Raw genomic sequence first — 20845 nt, 5'->3', positions numbered from 1 at the left:
AAGCTTGAGAATTAGCCTCATTCTGTGGCTCATGTTGATCTACATTAGCAAGTGTCACCCGACTTGTGCCCTCTCCCGCCTCCTTATCCAACCTCTGAATAAATTTCATATCCACTTGTCGTCTCGTAGTATTAGGCATCACTGAGAAGGTAAACAAAAAGAGAATTAGGAATGAACACCTATGATTAGGCTCTATTGCACGATCTAGATCAAGAAGAGAGTAATAATCCTAAATGCCTGTTAGCCTCATGTGACTCTACTAGACACGGCTTGTAGACTCCCTAGGACTGACCTGCTCTGATACCAAGTTTGTCACACCCCAATCTTGGGAGGTGTGTCCGGCACCCGAAGGCCCGAGCGAACCAACCATGAGATATGATCTGAAAGGTAATAACCTGAAGGCAAAAGAGCCCAACACGACATATATACGACATATATATATGCAATGACCGCTAGTCTGCAAGCCTCTAAGAGTGTAAGAGAATCTCAGCAAGCCGGGACAAGGCTCCCGACATGCCCAAAACTACACATATACACCTGTAATAGTACCTATGGACTCAAAATAAGCAACTCCGAAGAAGTGGAGTGTGACACCCAACGCTGATCCTGGAGGTCCTACTGAGGAGGCACACAACTCTGTCTATCCAAACCAGTGGGCATGAATACAACGCATAAAAAGGTGTCAATACGAAATATGTACTGAATATGTAGGGCGACGAATGTAACATGAAAAATGTAATTAACAAGAGAAGAGATATAGAGACAATCTGAATTCTGAAACTAGCCTCGATAGGAAACTAAAATTCAACATGAATATAAATGTATGCTCGTGGAGTCGTCGCTCACTATCGCTACTTATAATATATCACATTATATAATAATAATGAATCCCTCTGTGGGGCTATAATATCCATAACATACCCGGCCATAATAAAGGCTCGGTAGAATCATACCTGGCCACGTGAAGCTCGGTAATCCCAATTGATCTGTGGTTACACAATAGGTGTCATACCCGTCTGACTATAGTGCGGCTCGGTAATGAAAGTAAATACATACATATATAAGTACAATGCGAAACTAACCTTAAAAGACGTATTCTAAGAAGTGTCGAAGTGGCCTATCATCATTATTCCCCGACTATCATGGTTGTCACTAAAGTATTTAATGTTCAACTACAAGCCAACAAGTACTAAGAACATGAGAGTTATGTGTTATGAGTACCTTTGAAGTAAGTGTTACTTTTCAGCGACCATTATTCATGATTTATATGAACGTCGAAAGCAGAACAAGTAAAAAAGCTCTAGTTCTTTTTAAGCAAGGAACAAGGAAAATCGAGAATTCATAGATATTCTCTGAAGTAAGCAATCTATGATAAAGGATAAGGTCTAAGCATCTTTATGAGTTGAAGGTGAAATAACTCGAATCCGACGAAACAATTCGATAAACGTTTATTCGAATTCTAGTCATGCCGAAAAGTATAGCAAAAGCCCTACATACCTTGTCGATGGAGTTATATACGGTTTCCGAGACCTCGAAAGCCTTAGGAATGATTTCCTACATAATACGAACCATTCAATATCAAATTCAAGCTCATATCTTATATAATTCTTCATTTAGACATTTAAGTGAACAATTTGCGGGCATGAATTTGTAGACTCTTTTGTAGTTTAATTTCCCCGAAACACACTACCAAATTTTTACTTTACTACATCTCCTCATTGACACGATTCCATACATGTCTTCACAGATCCAAACAACACAATAAAACTATATAGAACAGCCCCAACAATCAAGTCATATTAAGAGAGGTTTCCTAAAAAAATCAAGAACATTTCTATAGAGGTTTCAACTATTCCTTAAGAATTCTTATAGTAGAAGTTTACAAAGATAAAATAGGAAGTTAAATCATACCTTATGTGATCAGAATTACTTTAAATTCGAGATTACTTCAAGGCAAAGTCTTCCTACGAAAAATGAAACACGGAAGAATTCACGATTCCGAAGTTACCATGGTGTTCTCCATCTCGAGGATGATTAAATTGCTGTTATGATTGGCTAGATGGATGTGAGGAGTTTGAGAGTAATTATTAGGTTTTAGGTTCTGTTTTGGAGAGGATAAAATGCAGGGATTCTGTTTTAAATTGACTTAAATAAAAAAAAACTTTTAACTAAAACCGACTAAGCACACTGCTCCCGTAGCAGTGTGCACCCTAGTACGAAAATGTTAATATCTCTCTACTCCGAAGTCGTATTAATGAACGATTTGTTGCGTTGGAAACTAGACTCATAGACCTTCGATTCGTTCGGTAGAACACACTATAACTCCTAGTATATTGAGAGAAAAGCTCATAAATATTTTATCCAAATTTCAGTGAAATTTAAAACCCATAACTTGCGGCGATCTTTGTCTGACTTTTTAATCACAACTCGAATAACTTCCAATCTTAACGTATAACTATCGCATCATTTAATTATCTCATCAAAATTATCTTGCTATCGAACTAGCCCCTTTACGGCATGATAACGCCGAATACACAATGTGTAACAACACTTTAGGCCTATTTGGCCTTATGTGCATGAAAACGTTGGTTGCACTTCAGGCCTATTTGGCCTTAAGTACAATTTTTCACTTCAGATTTATTAGTCTTAAATGCAGGAAAACTTTTGATGCACTTCACACCTTTTGGCCTTAAGTGCATTTGAAGTATAATTTTTCACTTCAGATTTGTTGGCCTTAAGTGCATGAAACGATTGGTTGCACTTCAGACCTATTTGGCCTTAAATGCATCTAAAATGTAATTTTTTTAATTTTCTTTAACTTCAGACCGGATAAGTCTGAAGTTGAGGGAGAAATTCAAAAATAGCCATATTTACAAGTGGTCATTCAAAAATAGTCACAGTTTCAAAAGTAATCGAAATTTAGCCACCTTTTATGTAAAGATAAATCTGAACGAAAACACTGTTCAAAATCCGAACAATATATTATGCTGGATTACTCCAGTATAATATACTGGAGTTCCAGTATAATATATCGGTCCAGCATAATATACTGGAGATTAGAGCTCCGGTATTCCAATCTCCAGTATATTATATTGGAACTTTCCGCGTGTTGGAGTTCCAGCATAATATGCTAGAAGTTCATACATAGGTGCACCGATCTCCAGTATATTTTGTTGGAACTTTACGTGTTGCAGCAAAATAATGGCTATTTTTCAATGACTTTGCAAACGCTGGCTATTTTTAAATGACCAGTCCGAAAACTGGCTAGCCCGTGCTATTTTTAAACTGAAGTTGATCGTAAAGTGGATAAACTTACAATTTTTTTGCAAGGTAGGTATAAGTTCAATTGTAACCTAAAAACAGAATATAGATGCAAAAGCCACGATGAAAAGGGCGTAATCTAATATCTTGCAATATCTATAACTTTGTTGAGTACCGCCGTTTACGGGGTTCATAATATCTTCAAAATTGAACGAGAATTTACCACAAAACTTCCTACCGAATGCCAGAAATTCAAAAGAGTCGATATCTGCGTGCATAATTTAGTAAGTTAAATTTCTTTTCCAGTGAAACTTATTTTAATGTGTGAGGAATATTGACAAAGATAAAAGTACCTATAAAATGAGCAAATGAGCCCAATAAAATGTCCTCAGTTACGCTTACGCAGTCGGTTTGGAAATAAAACTAGTGACACAGCCCACTGTTTCCATCATTTGCATTGTCCTCCATTCTCCTCCTTTTTCAAGTTTCAATAGATTGGTCCTCACCAGGGGCGGATTTAGGGGCGCAAGGGTTTATCCGAACCCCTTTCGCCGAAAAAATACACTGTATATAAGGCAAAATTTATTTTTTACTTTTATATATTAAGTTTTGAACCCCCTTAACACAATACAAAAGTATAGTTTAGTGGTCAAGAGGGTTCAAAATCTACATAAGGTCATGAGTTCAATTTCTACTAGATACAAAAAATTATTTTGAACCCCCTCCGCCACTGGTCCCCACCCTCCCACTTCAGGATAACCATTACACTTATTATATTGTGCTGACACTTTACTTATTTCTCGATAAGTTAACAAATACTTTAGTCCACGCTTTCGTGTGTTTTGTTTATCAATTTATTTGCACATTTAGGAAAAAATTGGGAGCTGCTATTACTTATATACTAAGTGTACAATCCATTTGCTACTATCTGATCAAGAAACCACTAGCTTAAAATAAAACCAGAGGAACCCAAATATGCGTTACTCTTTAGAAGAAGACAACGAGTTGCCTATATACCCACAGAAATATTTGCATATAGAATGCTATTTATAGACTTAGTCCAACTCACCATTCTTCCACTACCTCTTGACTTGTGAAAATTATTGATATTACAATCATTCAAAGAAACATGGCTTTCTTGATATCTAAAGAGCAACGACCTTCTTTCTCTGAGCCCCAAAAGGTGAGTTTCTCACATAATGATCAAGATAGTAACGAGAATGAGAGTGTAACCTCAGTAAGTAGCCAACTCTATTTGAAGTCGTCTCATCAATCTCTTGATAAGAATGTTGTGCTGAGGAGACTTCGTCACCACAAGTGCTTGCAAAAAGTTCGTGGAAATTTGCAGGCTTTATTGGACGGTTCTTCGACAATGGATTATGAGCACAAGTGGTTAGAACAAGGCGACGTTTTCTGCTCCCCCTAGCAAATTTGCCAATTAATTCCTTTAAACATCCTTAGCTCCTTGTTCCTTTGGGCTTCTAGAATCATGTCTCGAAGATTGAGCCGGATCAAGGATTTAAAGTTAGTGGATTCAATCTTAAGGTGTTTAGCATGAACACATGTATTTTGAAATTATAGTTTAAAAGTTTTATATTTCATCAGGTAGCATTATTATTCCTCTATTCCTGTGACTTTACTTCATAGTATAAAATGAGGCAAAGAGAGTTACGCGCTCATATTTTGCACTAAGCTGTAATCCTGTAGCAAGAATATCGATCATATCAAGCATGTGGAAACCCAAATAGGCAAATATATATATCATCATTCCTCCTCATGAAGAAAAAGCACAATTCAAAGACAAAGTAAATTCCCTAATCCTTCACTCCAAATAATGGGTCTTCTCTGCATAGCAACATGACGTATAACATGTTCACAGGACCATATATAGAAAATAACCTGAAATGCCATTGAATATTAAAAGGAGTAATAAACGTTACAAGAAATTGAAATTCTGTTGAACCTTATTATCTTCAAAACCAATAGAGGGAAACACAAACTTTTGTAAAGAGCTGAGTATTTTCCAGAAGGCATATGAATCAATGAACAAATAGAGAACAAGTTGGGGTAAGCTATATAGTAATATTTTTGTAAAACTTGGTATAAAGTCAAAATATATAGTCATCTAACTCATTAGTAAAGAGAAATTTTCATAAAGGACTAAAAGATAATTAGCTATCTATAGATACCATTTGCTATATTACGGATTGTAGATATGTTTTCTGTTGTTATAAGATGTATTAGATATATTTAAGCTATTGTATTCATGAATACAATAGCAAAAATAGGTGTGAATCATGGAAGTCCAGCTAATCAGTTGTTGTATTCGAGTGTATTCGAATGTATTCATGGCGTGAAACATGGGATTACAACTGGACAAATTATTGTATTCGAATGTATTCACGACGTGAAACATGGAATTACACTGTTTTTAAATGGAAAGTGAATCAATTAGCATAATAGACTCCTAATACAACTCAACAAACTCAAATATAACACACAAAATTTGTATTTCCAGTTATAAAAAAGATTCTCAACCGAAAAACACCCCAAAAACATAACAATCTTCAGAGAAATTATATAATACATCTGAATACATAAATTATATTAGTTAAAAAATATATGAATACATTCATGGAATACAACGAGACAGTGAATATAATGAAATACAACGAGATACATTGAAATACAATGAAAAAAGGACAATGAATACAATGAAATACATGGAAATACAACGAGATACATTGAAATATATTAACAGAAAATTCAAGTTGCTCAGCCTCAAACTCCGACGTCTTTGTTCAAGAACAAACCCTAATTTCTGGCGAATCCGCCGTCGAACAATGGTGGCAGAATAAGAACTCTGTTAAAGCTTGAATCTTGTATTGAAGATCACGGAAAGTTGTATTTGCGGAGGCTGAAAAGGATTGCGTTGATTTCCTCTTTCACATCCTCTCATTGCATGTAGGCAGTGTTGTTAGGCTTCTTAAGGAGAAAGGGATGAACGGATGTTTGCCTAACCTCTACGGCAGCATAGAAAATCTGAATGACACCTACATTTAATCTAAGGAACGCAAGAATATCCTTTTGAAACCTAACTCCCCTAGGCATAAATCTGAGTCGTGTAGGTTCTTAGACAAAAGCATCCAACGGCAGCATAAAAAATCTGAGTCGTGTAGGTTCTCAGACAAAAGCGTCCAACTGTTAGGTGGGGAAGCAATACATCCAAGGAAAACATTAAAGAAAATTCAAAAATTAAGAAACACTCAAGAGAATTGGAGAAATTGGGATCAGAGATAACGTAGGTGATGTGAGTGAGAGGAATTTTGAGATTGAACATTGTATTTTCAGGGAACGGGGGAAGAGAATGACATGTATCAAAGTAGAGAGAGAAAGAAAATAGTGTAACTGAATAGCGTACTTAGTGGCTTAGGGTTAGGAGGTAACCAAAATTAGATATATATGAGGTAAAAATTCCTTTTAAAAAAAAGAGGACGTATCTTTACAATAGTTACTTTCATTCAGCGGTGTCAAGAGCAATTTACCCAATACAAAAAGAACCCTGCATTTTCCTGAAATTACTGTTTAAGCCACTATAGCACGCAGTCCGCGTTGCGCTTAAACTCACCTCCCCTGCACTATACTTCCCTCACGCCAATTTCATTCATTTCCGGCAAAGCTTTCCGAAAAACTGGAGCTCTAATTCTCCAAATCTTTCTCTCTCTACAGAAATCTGGCAAAACGATGGTGAGTATTAGCAGAGATATCATCGGAGAAATACTTTTCTATTCATTCCACTTTGATTCATTTGTTTAATTCACATGCATATTGTAACTTTCATTTTTCTATCGGAATTCACAGGTTGTGGCTCAGAAAGTGAAGGAATCAGAAATTATGGAGCAGGACTCACTACTCCTGGTAAATCCCCTGTTTAACTTCATCCTTTGCACATTTTTCTTTTCATCCGCTATTTTTGAACACGTTAAGATCGATCACTACTGTATACACTGGATTTCACTTGAAACTTAAATCTGTTCAATTGCAAATTGATTGATTGGAACGCTGATTATTTAGAGAGTTGATTTACATCTTTAGCTTTGGTTATTTTAGATTGTTATTTTATATCTCTTTGTTAGTGAATTTGGTGATAAAGTACCTAAAATTTTCAAATATTGTATTGAAGTCTCAGGCACATGGATGGTGATGATTTTAGTGATAAATCTGTTCTACCTTTAGGTTACCTCTTTCTGCCAAGTTAAATTTATCATGCTATCAGTCTCTTTCAGTTATCTGCGTTAATTCCGTTAATGCTTATATAACAAGCAGAGATGAAAATTAAGAAACTCATGCCCATGGATGCTGAATCACGTCGACTGATTGATTGGTTGGGAAAAGGCATGTTGATCTTTGACTAGTCTATCATACTTTGTGTTAGATTTTATATTCTGCCCTATCAGTTCTTTACACTTCTTTGTTATTTGGAGGTGTTTATGATGCATTGCAGAAGAAGTATCTTAACATACTCTTGTTCTGCGTGTGCAAAAAATAGATGGACTAACGACCGAGGAATATGCATGTGTAACGACACGACTGGTCGTTTTGAACATTTGCACTTTGCTCGACAGTTTAAGGGCACGAGTATCTTCTCATGATGTATTATGACGTGTGTGAATCGTTGGTTTTGGTTTTCAAGTTACCTGGAATCGATTTGGAAGAATAAACTTCAGAATTGAAGCTTTAAGTTGGAAGAGTTGACCAAGTTTGACTTTTTAGCATTTTGACCTCGGATTGGGGTTTTGGTGATTCCAATAGCTTTGTATGGTGATTTTGGACTTAGGCGTGCGTCCGGATTTGGACTTGGAGGTCCATAGGGTAAATTGAAGCATGTCGGCGAAAATTGGAAAATTGAAGTTTTGGAAGGTTGAGAAGTTTGACCGAGAGTTAACTTTGGTGGTATCAAGGTCGGAATGCGATTCCGAAAGTTGGATTAGCTCCGTTATGTGATTTGAGACTTGCATGCAAAATTTGATGTCATGCCGGGTAAATTTGATATGATTCGGCGCAAGCTGTAGAAGTCTCATAAGTTCATTAAATTCGATTTGAGGTGTGTTTCATAATTTCGATGTTATTTGACGTGATTTGAGGCCTCAAGTAGGTCCGTGTTGGGTTACAAGACTTGTTGGTATGTCCGAATGAGGTCCCGAGTAGCTTGGGTGAGTTTCAGATAGGTTTAGGTTGTGTTGCGCTTGTTTTTTTTTTTGCTTCGGCACCGTTTCTTCAAGCATAAATAGTTTCATATTATGCAAATGAGCTCAAAATTAAGTTTTTTTGAAGCATTAGATCCGTATCGTAATTACGGAGCCATAGCAAAAAGAATCGTGGAATTCGGACTTTGTATGAGAGAGTTATGCTCATTTCCGTGTTGGAGAGACTGTTGGTTTCTGGTGTACTCGCAATTGCGAACTTTTTTTTATCGCAATTGCGATGTCCAGTTCGCAATTGCGACATTTTCCAGCCCTGTTCTTGTTCGCAATTGCGAAGGCTTCTTCACTTTTGCGAGGGTTCGCAATTACGAACCCTAGATCACAAATGCGGCATCTTCAGCTTGTTTTCAGCTGTGTAATTCGGGTTTTTGATTCATTTTGTTATATTTTGAACCCTAACCTCGATGAGAGGCGATCTTGTGGAAGGATTTTCATACCAAACTATCGAGTAAGCAATTTTAATCAACTTTCAATTATATTTCGTGATTATACATAAGATTCAACATCTAATTCATGAGAATCTAGGAAAAAATTTGGGGATTTTGTCAAAGCTTTGAAAAATAAAAATTTGGGATTTGAAAGTCGAATAGGACTCGAATTTGGAAACAAAATACGTATATAAACTCGTGGGGGCTATGGGTAGTCAAGACCTACACTTGGACTTAGGTTTGGACCGGGCAAGCCCGGGGTTGACTTTTGTTGACTTTTTGAAAATTGTTTAAAGGTCATAACTTTATTAATTGAAATTGTTTTCTCTTGCATTGTATGATGTATTTAAGTCATTTTTGGCTAGATTGAGTTGGGCGGAGGTGAATTTGTAAAGGAATAAGCTAATTTGAGTATTTAGTTGGCCGAATTGAGATAAGTGTCTTGTCTAACTTTGTTAAGGGAATTTTTCCTACTATTTGACATTATTTGCTACATGCGGGGGTGATACATATATGACGTGACGGGCATACATGCATGTGCCAGGGTTAATCATGCTCGGGAGTAAATTATACTATAAATTGCACCTTGTAGAATTACATGACCATTCTTGCTTCATGTCCTACTTGACTTCTAGATCACTAAGAATATGGAATTAAATGTTAGAAATCAAGATTTAGTTTATTATAACTTGATTAAAATTTGACGGGATTTTGAGAAACATTGATGTGTCTAATTTGGTCATCATTATGTTCAATCATTAATACATTGCTATGGCCGATATTCTTGAGATATTAGATTTTTTTACTCGTGTTGTAGATCATTCTTGAGATTTGTTGAAATACTTGAATAATAAGGTTGTCGAGAGTTTATTGAACTATTGTTGGCTTGAAAGTTGTGATTGGGGTTCATTTGGAATATTCGTTTAAATACTCTCCTTGACGTTATTTATGTTTCCTACCTTGTTTGTCATTGATATACATATGCTTGGTAAGGAAGAGTGTAAAGCACGAAGGGTGATGCCGTGTCATTGTATACATATTATCATGCGAGGGAGAGTGTAAAATACGAAAGGTGATGTCGTGCCATTTCATTTGAGAGTAAAAACACAAAGGGTGATGCCATGCTATTTCATTTGAGAGTAAAAGCACGAAGTGCGATGCCGTGCCATTTCATTTATATTATCCTGATCTCATTTGCATTATCATGTAAGGATGAGAGTAAAAGCATGAAGGGTGATGTCGTGCCATTTCATTTATATTACCATGCTTTTATATTATCATGAGTTCATGGCACGAAGGGTATTTCCGTGCAGGCGAGGACAAGGGACATGTATTACGTTGTGATATGTTTTCCTTGTGTGTACATTCATGCCTTTACCTGGAGTTACTACTGTTGCACCTATGTTATCTACGTGACGTGTCGTCGTTGTTTTGTCTTTGTCCTCTATCTCGATTGTTGTTGGTGTTGTTCATGCCTTCTATTTATTTAACTTGCAAATATCATGCTTTCTTTCCTGCTGTTATATCTACATCTATGTCGTATCTATTTTGTTGCACTTTAGTATAAGCCTTCTACCATGTTAGTCGTTCATGCCTCTATGTGTTAGCTTATAAAGACCATGCTTTTTCCTCTTATTTGTTATATCTACATCTATGCCTTCTACCATGCTAGTTAGGTGAAATTATGTTCTTCTTTCCTAATTGATGTCATTACTCTTATGCTCCTACCTAGTCTATTACTGTTGTCTATATGTACTGCCTTGTTCATCATTGTTACTTGTGTATTTCTTACTGTGTCATTACTGTTATCAGCATTTCTTTCACCTGGTTGGTATTGTTACCCGTATATTTGGTGAGGATGAGATAAATGTACGAAAGGTGTTGCCGTGCCATTTGATTTGACATCTTGAGGAGTTACTATCGTGGTTTGTTGGTTATCGCTCTAAGTAAATGATTGGTCGAGATATTTGGAAATGTTAAATTGCTAGTACTCAGTTATTGCTTCACATATTCGTTTCATGTACTCTTTTTTGTTATATTGTAGTATTGTTCTATTGCTTTTTCTCAGCTTTCATCGCCTTATGGTGCTTGCGAAGGTTTTCACCAATAAGACTCTCTCGTTTTATATCTCTCCAGCTGGGGATTTGGAGTGTTGCTGGTATGACTCCTTCTGTTGGAGATTAGAGTCCTTTCTGCTGTGGAACAGAATGTTATGTTCGCCGGTAAGACTTTTCATTTGTCTGACTTGGCATTTTTTAAAGACTGATCAGAAGGTCTTTCTTTGGACCGTAATGTGAGTTTTGGATAGGCTAGAAAGAAAGGGTATAAAAGGCTCAAAAAATACATTAATTTTGGGTTATTAGTTACAACCTTACAGTACAGGTTATATCAGTGAGTATCTTTTAACTAAAAAGTCTCGTCACTACTTCACCGAGGTTAGTCAAGATACTTATTGAGTACATGGGGTCGGTTGTACTCATGCTATACTTTTGCACCTTGCATGCAGATTTTGGAGCGGAGCTGCTGGTGATGTCGGGAGCTGACTCTGAGGATGTTCGTGCCTTCTGGATGTGGCTACCACTTGTCCCTGGGTAGTCCTAGAGATGGATTCTGTTTAAGTACCTTTCAAACAGAAGTTGTATTTATTTCATATTCGTTTTTACAACAATCTAGTCTTAGTAGCTCATGTCTTGTACTACCAGTCCTTGGGATTTTATATGGAAATTCAGTTATGTTATTGCTGATACATTTATTTTATTAGGATTGTGTTAACTGTTAATTGGCTGACCGTCGAGTTAGGTGCTATCACGACTTGTGGATTTTGGGTCGTGACAGCATGTATGACAACAAGATAGGACGGTTGGATTTGGACTGTAATTAGATAGTTATATGTTTGCACTGATATAATTATATCACAGGCTGAGTAGTTCAGCATCTCAGAATAGCATCGCTTGAAATAATGATAAAGCTAAAGAATATCCATTTGATGTTAATTTTATATCATTTGTGACACTATAATCTAAGCCTGAGGATAACTGATAGTGCTAGTTCTCTACTTGCAGTTTCTTTCTGTTATTCAAACTCTGACAGCCAAGAAAGTGTCAATGGATATGAAACGAATTGGAATGAACACGGGGAAAATTCAAGTGTGACTCAACCACTGAAATAACACCCAATCAGATGAGGTAGTTATATTGATGTCATGAAATTCTAGTTCACTGTTTCGTCTTAAGCTAGTTGATTTTGGATAGCTAGAACCACTGAGATAAGAAATAGCACTGTTTCAGGAGTTCTGCGCATAAAATGGTCCGTACATATATTCAGTTGATGAGAACTTTGGATAAGATGCCAGAAGAGGTAAAGCTTTATGTTATTCTTTAAAGACAGGCTTCAATATTCATTAACCATTGGTGTTCCAATTTTTTATTTTTTATTTTTATCTGGTTTATAATATCAAATCCTTTTCCTCCTTTCCTTTTTTTTCAGCGTATGATACTAATAAAGCTCCTTTATTATGATGATGTTACTGTATGCCCTTCCCTCAATTTTTGTGTCCTTTCCTAGCTTCGTCAAGATAAATGTTTGTCAAGCATAGGTTTAGCATACCTTCAGTCAAGATAAATGTTTGTCTCTTTATGCATGCGATCACCACCATCACCCAAATCGCTGATTAGCGTTTCTAATGCTTTTGCAAACGGTCACTCCCCAAAATTATCAGATCAAATAAGAAGAATTTAAGTGATTCCTTCCTGGGATATCTGGTGGTCTGCCTGTCTTAACCAATGGAAAATCCCCTGAGTATTGGTTTCCTCCTCCTACCTGAAGGATATGGAAAGAACATATATCCAAATAACATCCGATAGAATGAGGAGAAAGGTTTAGTATTCTCATTTAGTTAAGTAAAGTTCTCAAAGTATGAGAGGAGGGCATATATATAACAGTATCTTATTTCACTAATTGAAATCCTGTTATGAGCTGTATTGAGTTTAGATGCTTAATTCCTGGAATGCATGTTCGTAATGGACTGTCATGTCTCAGGCTTTGTATCATGATCTGCCAATGAACTATGTAATGATTAGAAAACTTCAAAGTGAACTAGGAGGAGAAGTAAATCAAACTACTGTGAGGAAGCTAATAGATAAAATGACACAAGATAGGCTTTCTTGAGGCTAGGCTATGTACTCACTGGCAAGCTGCATCTTTGGCTTTGCACGGAGGAGAAAGAAATAAATAACAGTTACACCATTTGTTGGATCGCTTCCGTTATTGCAGGCAAGTGTGTGATCCACTCGGACTTGACTGAGAAAAAGCTGGTTGAGGTTAAGAAAGTCCTAGAGAAAGATGTCATGATAATAGTCATGAGTTTATATGGGTTCAATAGATATTACACTGTTGTAGTTTTAATTCATTTATTAACTATGTCATTGGTCAGGATGTGGACATGAACTAAATCAGGTAATCCAACAATTCAGAACTTCCTCTAGTGTTTACTCAAGTCAATTTATGGCTGTCGTCAAGACTACTATCACAAACTCTACGACAGCTTTAGTGCGGGTTAATTTCACTGACGATCACTTAACTATGTTTCGATTTTATTAAAGTCACTCAATTTTTTTTGTCACTTAAAAGTAACTAAACTTTCTCATTGTCAGTTAAAAGTCATTTTGGCTCAAACTCTTGCCATAAATATGACATGACATAAAATTTAATGAGAAAAATCCAAAAATAAATGTCACATAAGCTTAAATAGACTATACCCACTTTAGATCCATTTCTCCTTTAAGGTGATTTGACCTATAACCCAAATGGGTTTCAATAGGGGAAAAAAAAACACCCCTAATAAAATTAGGTCCTGTGATGTTTTTGTAGGATTTTTATCGTACAAGTACAATATTTCTTTTGTCTAAACAATTGCAATAGGTTGTTTTAAGTGTATGTTCATTTTGAAAATAGACTCTTATTAGCCTAATTATTATTATTCTCGTATGCTTATGATACATTAATATGTTATGTAAGATGAATACAATACTATTTTAATTTCACTAGAAAATTATAAATATGTTATATGAGTTGGATACAATACTATTTTAACTTCAATAGAGTTATAAAACGACTTGGATGAGGCATACAAATAAGATAAGCATTTTTTTAGTATAGAATAATTATAAATGGGCATTATGTAACAGAAAAGATAAGAATTTTGTAGTATACGATAATCATTTTAAACTAATGTGAAATTTAATATTTTTTTATTGAAAACATTTGGGTTATGGGTCAAATCACATTAAGGAAGAAATGGATTTAAATTGAGTATGATCCATTTAAGCTTATGTGACATTTATTTTTGGATTTTTCTCACTAAATTTTATGTCATGTCATATTTATGGTAGGAGTTTGAGCCAAAATGACTTTTAAGCGACAAAAAATAATTGAGTGACTTTAGTAAAATTAAAACATAGTTGAGTGACCATCGGTGAAATTACAATCATAGAGATCTATCCACCTGCGGTGCTCTCCACTCTATTGGATCAGATCTCACACGATCAAGACAGAAGTCTGATGCATACCAGAATGGCTCTCTTGAGCGATCGAACTGTCTCAAAGAGAAGAAACCATGAAAACAAACCTCAAGCAGAGCTGAGGTTGGTTATCTCGTGAACTGCAACTAATCTGAAAAGTTTGTTACTGCAGGAAACTCGATCGTTAAAACTTACATATGACATTATGCAGCCTGTAGCTTCTCGTGAGAGTTTCATAGCTGGGAATGAGAATGGAAAAACTATATGGAAGCACAAACAAAGATAATGAGTCTGAAACAGTTGTCTGTAGCAGGTGCAAGTCTAGTCAGTATACGCGTACGTAACAGGAAAGCAAGCATCGTATGCATCAAATTTCTCCAGAGGAACTTGGTTACACTTCGCAATCTAGAAGATCATTCTTCTTGTTACCTTTTTTGGGGTCTACAGGTAAAAGAGCCTATTCTTCAGTATGTGAAACGCCAAAAAGCTAAAATTTGTTGAAGGTTCGTGAACCTGGATTCTCAGTTAGTGACATTTCTTGGTAGTTTACTTAGAAGTCTTCTTGTAATAATCCGAGCAGTTTTACTCCTATTTGTTTCATCTTGGAAATTTCACTTGTTAACTAGTAGCATATATACTGTTGGACATGATATGCTAGTGTTGAATTCTGTAATGAACACTAATTCAATGTGTGTGTGAGATTGATCGAGAGAACAGAAGAGAAAATAGAAGCAGAGGAGATAGAACTGTAATAGAGTTGCAGAAGAAAATGATTTTTTTCTCTTACATTTACAATGTGTAATACAAGTATTTATATACAATTGACTAACCATGGTTAAGTTAACAACTAACTATAGTTAAGTGACCCAACTAACTAAGTACCGTGTGTACTGGCACTATCTTCTACACCCCCCCCCCCTCAAGCTAGGGGAAATGAAGATGTTCTTCATTCCTAGCTTGGAAAGCAAGTGATGATGCTGCAGACGAGAAAGACCCTTAGTAATAACATCAGCAGGCTGTTCAGTCGAGGCAAGGTACATAGTCTTGACCAAACCTTGTTGGATCTTCTCGCGAATGAAGTGACAGTCGATGTCAATGTGCTTTGTCCGTTCATGAAAAACAGGATTGGCAGCAATCTGGATAGCAGATTTGCTATCACAGTGAAGAGGCACAGATAGATGAAGCTGAACATTGAGCTTTTTGAATAAGCCAATGAGCCAAGTGATCTCAGCGACCGTTGATGCCATACTCCTGTACTCTGCTTCAGCAGAGCTCCTTGAAATGGTAGACTGCTTCTTTGACTTCCAGGAGATGAGAGAATCACCATACATGATAAGGTATCCTGTGATAGATCGTCTAGTGTTGAGACAGGAAGCCCAATCTGCATCACAAAATGCATGCAGCTGGGCAGCACTAGAAGCAAAAAAGAGAATACCCAAGCCAGGAGCAGACTTGATGTATCTGACCACACGGCTAGCAGCTTCCATGTGAGACACTTTGGGAGCATGCATAAATTGGCTAAGAGTTTGTACTGCAAAAGAAATATCAGGACGGCTGATAGTCAAATAAAGTAGTCGACCAATCAGTCGTTGATATACACTGGGGTCAGCTAGCAATTGATCATCATTTTCTCCAATATGTTGATCAAAAACAACTGAGGTAAGCTTAAGATTAGGCTCCAATGGAGTAGCTAAAGGCTTAGATCCAGTTAACCCCAAATCAGAGAAGAGTTCTAGAGCATACTTTCGTTGATGCATCAATATTCCCTCCTTACTTCTAGCAAATTCTAACCCAAGGAAGTATCTAAGCTCACCAAGATCTTTAATTTTGAAACTATGCTGTAGAATGTCCTTAGTTTCCTGAATGAGATCAGAATCATTGCCTGTGATCAAGAGATCATCTACATAGATAAAAACTACAACTATTTTGTCCAGCACCTTCTTAGTGAGTAAAGAGTAATCTAGATGACTTTGAATAAAACCAGAAGACACCAAAGCAGTAGTTAACTTGATGTTCCATTGACGAGAGGCTTGCTTAAGTCTATAGAGAGACTTGAGCAGCCTACAAACATGGTGATCTCCGGATGACTGTGTGAAGCCAGGAGGTAATTGCATATAAACCTCCTCAGTTAAATCACCTTGCAGGAATGCATTAAACACGTCCATCTGATAAATTTGCCAGTTGTGAGCTGCTGCTAGAGACATAACTGCCCTTACTGTTACCATTTTCACTACAGGAGGAAAAGTCTCCTGATAGTCAATTCCCTCCTTTTGATTGTAACCTTTTTGCAACCAGTCGTGCTTTAAACCTTTCAATATCACCTGAAGCTTTATACTTTATCTTGTACACCCATTTGCAACCAATGGCTTTCTTCCTATGAGGAAGAGGCATGATGGACCAAGTATGATTATCCTCCAATGCGTGAATCTCTGCTTTCATAGCATCAACCCATCTTGGGTTCTTAGCAGCTTCAGAATAGGTTCTTGGTTCCACATCAGTAGATAGCTTAGCAACAAGGCTTTGATAATTAGGTGCAAGAGCTTTGTAATTCAATACAGAAGAGATAGGGTACAGACAAGTGTTGGCAGTCTTCTTTCCTTTATCTGGTTGGACATAATCTTGAAGCCAAATGGGAGCCTTACTAACTCTGTCTGATTTTCTTAATGGTTCTGAAAGAAGTACTGGAGGTTGAGAGGAAGAATGCACCTTTGATACAACAGGGATTTCTGGAACAGGAGGAGAATTTGATGCAGACAATGGAGGAGCAGTAAGGATTTCTGATGTAGCAGGAACTTCTGATGCAGTAGGAGAAGCTGGTGTTGATACTGTAGGAATTAGAGGCTCAACTGAAGCATGTTGTCTCAGTTCTTCATAAGAAGGAAACCTAGAAGAGCGCTGAAAAATAACTGGTTGTTCAGTAGCCATGTGTTGTTGGAAAGGAAAGACTCCTTCATTGAAAACCACATCTCTGCTAACAAAAATAGACTTGTTGTCCATGTCATACAGTTTATAACCTTTCTAAGTAGAAGCATAACCTAGCAACACTGACTTGATTGCTCTAGATTCAAACTTGTCTCTTCTAACCAAGTTAGTAGCATAACATAGACTGCCAATGAGCCTCATATGTGACAAATTAGGTGGTTTGTTGTATAGCAGCTCAAAAGGAGATTTGTTCCCCAACACTGATAATGGAACTCTATTGAGCACATAGACTGTTGATTCTACATAGTCTCCCCAGAATCTAAGAGGTAGATGTCCTTGAAATCTGATAGCCCGAGCAGTTTCTAGGATATGTCTATGCCTCATTTCTACCACCCCATTTTGTTGTGGGGTATATGGAAAAGAACTCTGATGCAGAATACCATACTATTTGAACCATGTGCTGCAATGTCTGTTAATGAATTCTGAGCCATTATCTGATCTAAAGATCTTTATCCTCTTGTTAAACTGATTCAACACCATCACTATAAAGTCTTTCAGTATAGTAATTACATCAGACTTAAGTTGCAACATGAAAATCCAAGTCCATCTAGAAAAATCATCAACCACTGTTAGAAAATATCTCATTCCATTATAAGTAGGTACCTTGTATGGCCCCCAAACATCCATATGAACCAGATGAAAAGAATCATTTGTCTTAGTACTACTAACTGGAAAAGGAACTCTTGTTTGTTTAGCTAAAGGACAAATGTCACAGTGACTTATTGTAAAACTAGAATTATTTCTAAAAACATTAATCTTCCTGATTACTGCCATAGGCACATGCCCTAACCTCTTGTGCCAAATACCTGCATTCAACTCTCCAGAAACTGCCATTGCTTTTGCTTCTCCAGTAAACTGTTTCATTTTCCTTGAGCTTAGGACATATAATCCATCTTCTTCCTTACCAGTCTCCTTCACCCTCCCAGTGAAGAGATCCTGAAAGACAAAGAAGTTGGGAAAAAACATGGCACAACAGCTCAAAGCCTTTATTAGTTTGGACACAGAGAGAAGATTAAACTTAAAATCTGGTACACAAAGCACATCCTAAATCAAGTCACCTCCTGCTAAGTGATAATCCCCCACTTGAGTGATACTTGCTGATTCTCCATTAGGTAGCTGAACCTTCCCAGAATTTCCTACTGACACACCATTTTTCAGTGCAGATTCATCATTAATCATGTGATTTGTTGCCCCTGTATCTACTATCCATCTTAGTACATTCAGATTATCAGATAAGTTTTTACCTGCCATATTTGCACTAGCCTCAGATACTTGAGACTTGTTCAATAGTGTTAATATTTGATTGTACTGTTCTGTAGTGAATAATGGAGCTAAGACTTGTCCATTTCCTTGTTGTTCAGTATTAACTACATGATGACCCTGTGCAATATTCTGCTGTTGCTGATTGAGAACAAGATCAGCTACATGATTACCTCTTATGACTGCATTTGCTTTCTTCTTCCCTTTGAAATCAGCCGGATAACCTATTATCTTATAACAGTTCTCCTTGAGGTGATCTTTCATTTTACAAAACTCACAGTGCATGAGCTTGTAGCAATTTTCCCTGTTATGCCCTTTCATGTTGCAAAAATCACAAAACATAGGAAAATTTCTTCTAGGTTTCTAAGTTCTTCTCATGTTAGTAGTAATGAGTGCAGTGGGATCAATGTGTTCACCTAACCCATAACCACCACCAGATACTAATTTTTGACTTTCATCCTAAGCAATTAAAGCAAATGCTTGATTTACAGATGGTGTTGGAGACATCATTAGAATTTGACTGCGAGCTTGACTATAACCATCGTTTAGGCCCATTAGAAATTTCAATAACCTTTGATTTGTCAGATGAGTAACAAAGTCCTTGGACTTATCACAACAGGAAGGCACAGGCATGATATAATCAGTTTCATCCCAAAGATCTTTCAATTTTGAGTAATAAACAGAGACAGGTGAAACACCTTGAGTCAATGTAGAAACCTCCTTATGAAGATGATAACTTCTAGTAAGATTAACCATATCAAATTTCTCCTTTAAATCATTCCAATCAGAATAAGCATCAGGACGAAAGAGTATACCGCTAAGAAGCTCCTTGCTTACATTGCTCGTAATCCATGATTTCACCAAAGCATTGCAACGATCCCATTGTTTTTCCAGATCCTTGCCAATAGTATCTCGACGAACAGTGCCGTCGATAAATTCGAGCTTATTTTTGCATTCCAGCGCCAGCAACATCACTCGACTCCAAATGCTGTAATTTTCCATTCCGATGAGCAATATTCCGGTTTGTACCACTCCCGGCGAATTCGATGGCTGTAGATACAACAGATGATTGTGATCAATTGTGTTAGAGCTAGATTCAGCAGTAGAATTCACCATAATTGCAAAATTAGGTTTTCAATTGAACTTCGAAAATGAAGAATTTCTCGATTTCCTTTCTGAATTGCCGAAGAAAATCCCTAAATTCTCTCAATTAGAAGCTCTGATACCATGTTGAATTTTGTAATGAACGCTAATTCAATGTGTGTGTGTGAGATTGATCGAGAGAACAAAAGAGAAAATAGAAGTAGGGGAGATAGAACTGTAATAGAGTTGCAGAAGAAAATAATTTTTTTCTCTTACATTTACAATGTGTAATACAAGTATTTATATACAATTGACTAACCATGGTTAAGTTAACAACTAACTATAGTTAAGTGACCCAACTAACTAAGTACCGTGTGTATTGGCACTATCTTCTACAGCTAGTCAGCAAAAACTTAACATTTTTCTTATGAAAACTGAAATATGTACTACTCCATATGTTATGCAAATTAACCCAAGTTCAAGTTAACAAATGGAAACCATAATTGATTTTCATGTGTGTGAGACGGGGCAAAGTGAAGAAGTTTCGTTTACATCCAGTGACTAAAATAGATTAGTTGTAATTAATCTGCTAAAGATTCATATGAGTCTATAGTTAACTTCACTATTGAACCGGGGTCAACCTTTTACGTGCTATTCCTTTCACTGAAATTCAATTTGCAAGTCTTTTGGGTTCAATGTTCCCAAAATCTATCACTTAGGGTGTGTTTGCTAACAAAACATTTTCCGGAAAATATTTTTCAATTTTTCCATGTTTGGTTGGTTTAAATGTTTTGGAAAAACATTTTTCCTATCAAGAGAAGGAAAAATATTTTCCAAAACTCCTTCTCAACCTTCCCTACCCAATTTTCCATCCCCACCAACCCCTCCCCACCCGCCCAACCTCTGTCCCACCCCCACCTATCCACCCCATCCTAAATAAAAATATTATTAATAGTATTTTCTTTTCATGTTGTAGATAGATTTTTTTTTCATTTCAACAAGTGAGTATTTTTTTTTCATGATATAAAAAAGTATTTTTTTATTTTAA

The 20845-nt window shown here is 36.5% G+C and overlaps 1 protein-coding gene and 1 long non-coding RNA gene across 2 annotated transcripts; one reads left to right on the top strand and one right to left on the bottom strand.

The window, feature by feature from the left end:
- Positions 1-6012: 6012 nt before the first annotated feature.
- Positions 6013-15258, top strand: LOC107804917 (uncharacterized). The gene is made up of 7 exons (XR_001652321.2): positions 6013-7008; positions 7123-7179; positions 11090-11175; positions 11460-12138; positions 12241-12310; positions 13386-14595; positions 14684-15258. It is a non-coding gene; the product is annotated as an uncharacterized LOC107804917 (long non-coding RNA).
- A 3915-nt stretch (positions 15259-19173) lies between these two features.
- On the bottom strand, positions 19174-19830 carry LOC142176766 (uncharacterized). The gene has a single exon (XM_075245062.1). It carries the CDS (start codon positions 19828-19830, stop codon positions 19174-19176), a length of 657 nt encoding a protein of 218 aa, XP_075101163.1.
- Between the last annotated feature and the right edge of the window lie 1015 nt (positions 19831-20845).

The sequence above is a fragment of the Nicotiana tabacum genome, chromosome 3, assembly GCF_000715075.1.
Source record: "Nicotiana tabacum cultivar K326 chromosome 3, ASM71507v2, whole genome shotgun sequence".
Lineage (NCBI taxonomy): Eukaryota > Viridiplantae > Streptophyta > Magnoliopsida > Solanales > Solanaceae > Nicotiana > Nicotiana tabacum.
This window is presented reverse-complemented; position numbering and strand designations above follow the sequence as displayed.

Excerpts from the sequence above, each read along its gene's own strand:
- LOC142176766 (XM_075245062.1), bottom strand. The coding sequence starts at position 19,830 with ATGGTGAATTCTACTGCTGAATCTAGCTCTAACACAATTGATCACAAT.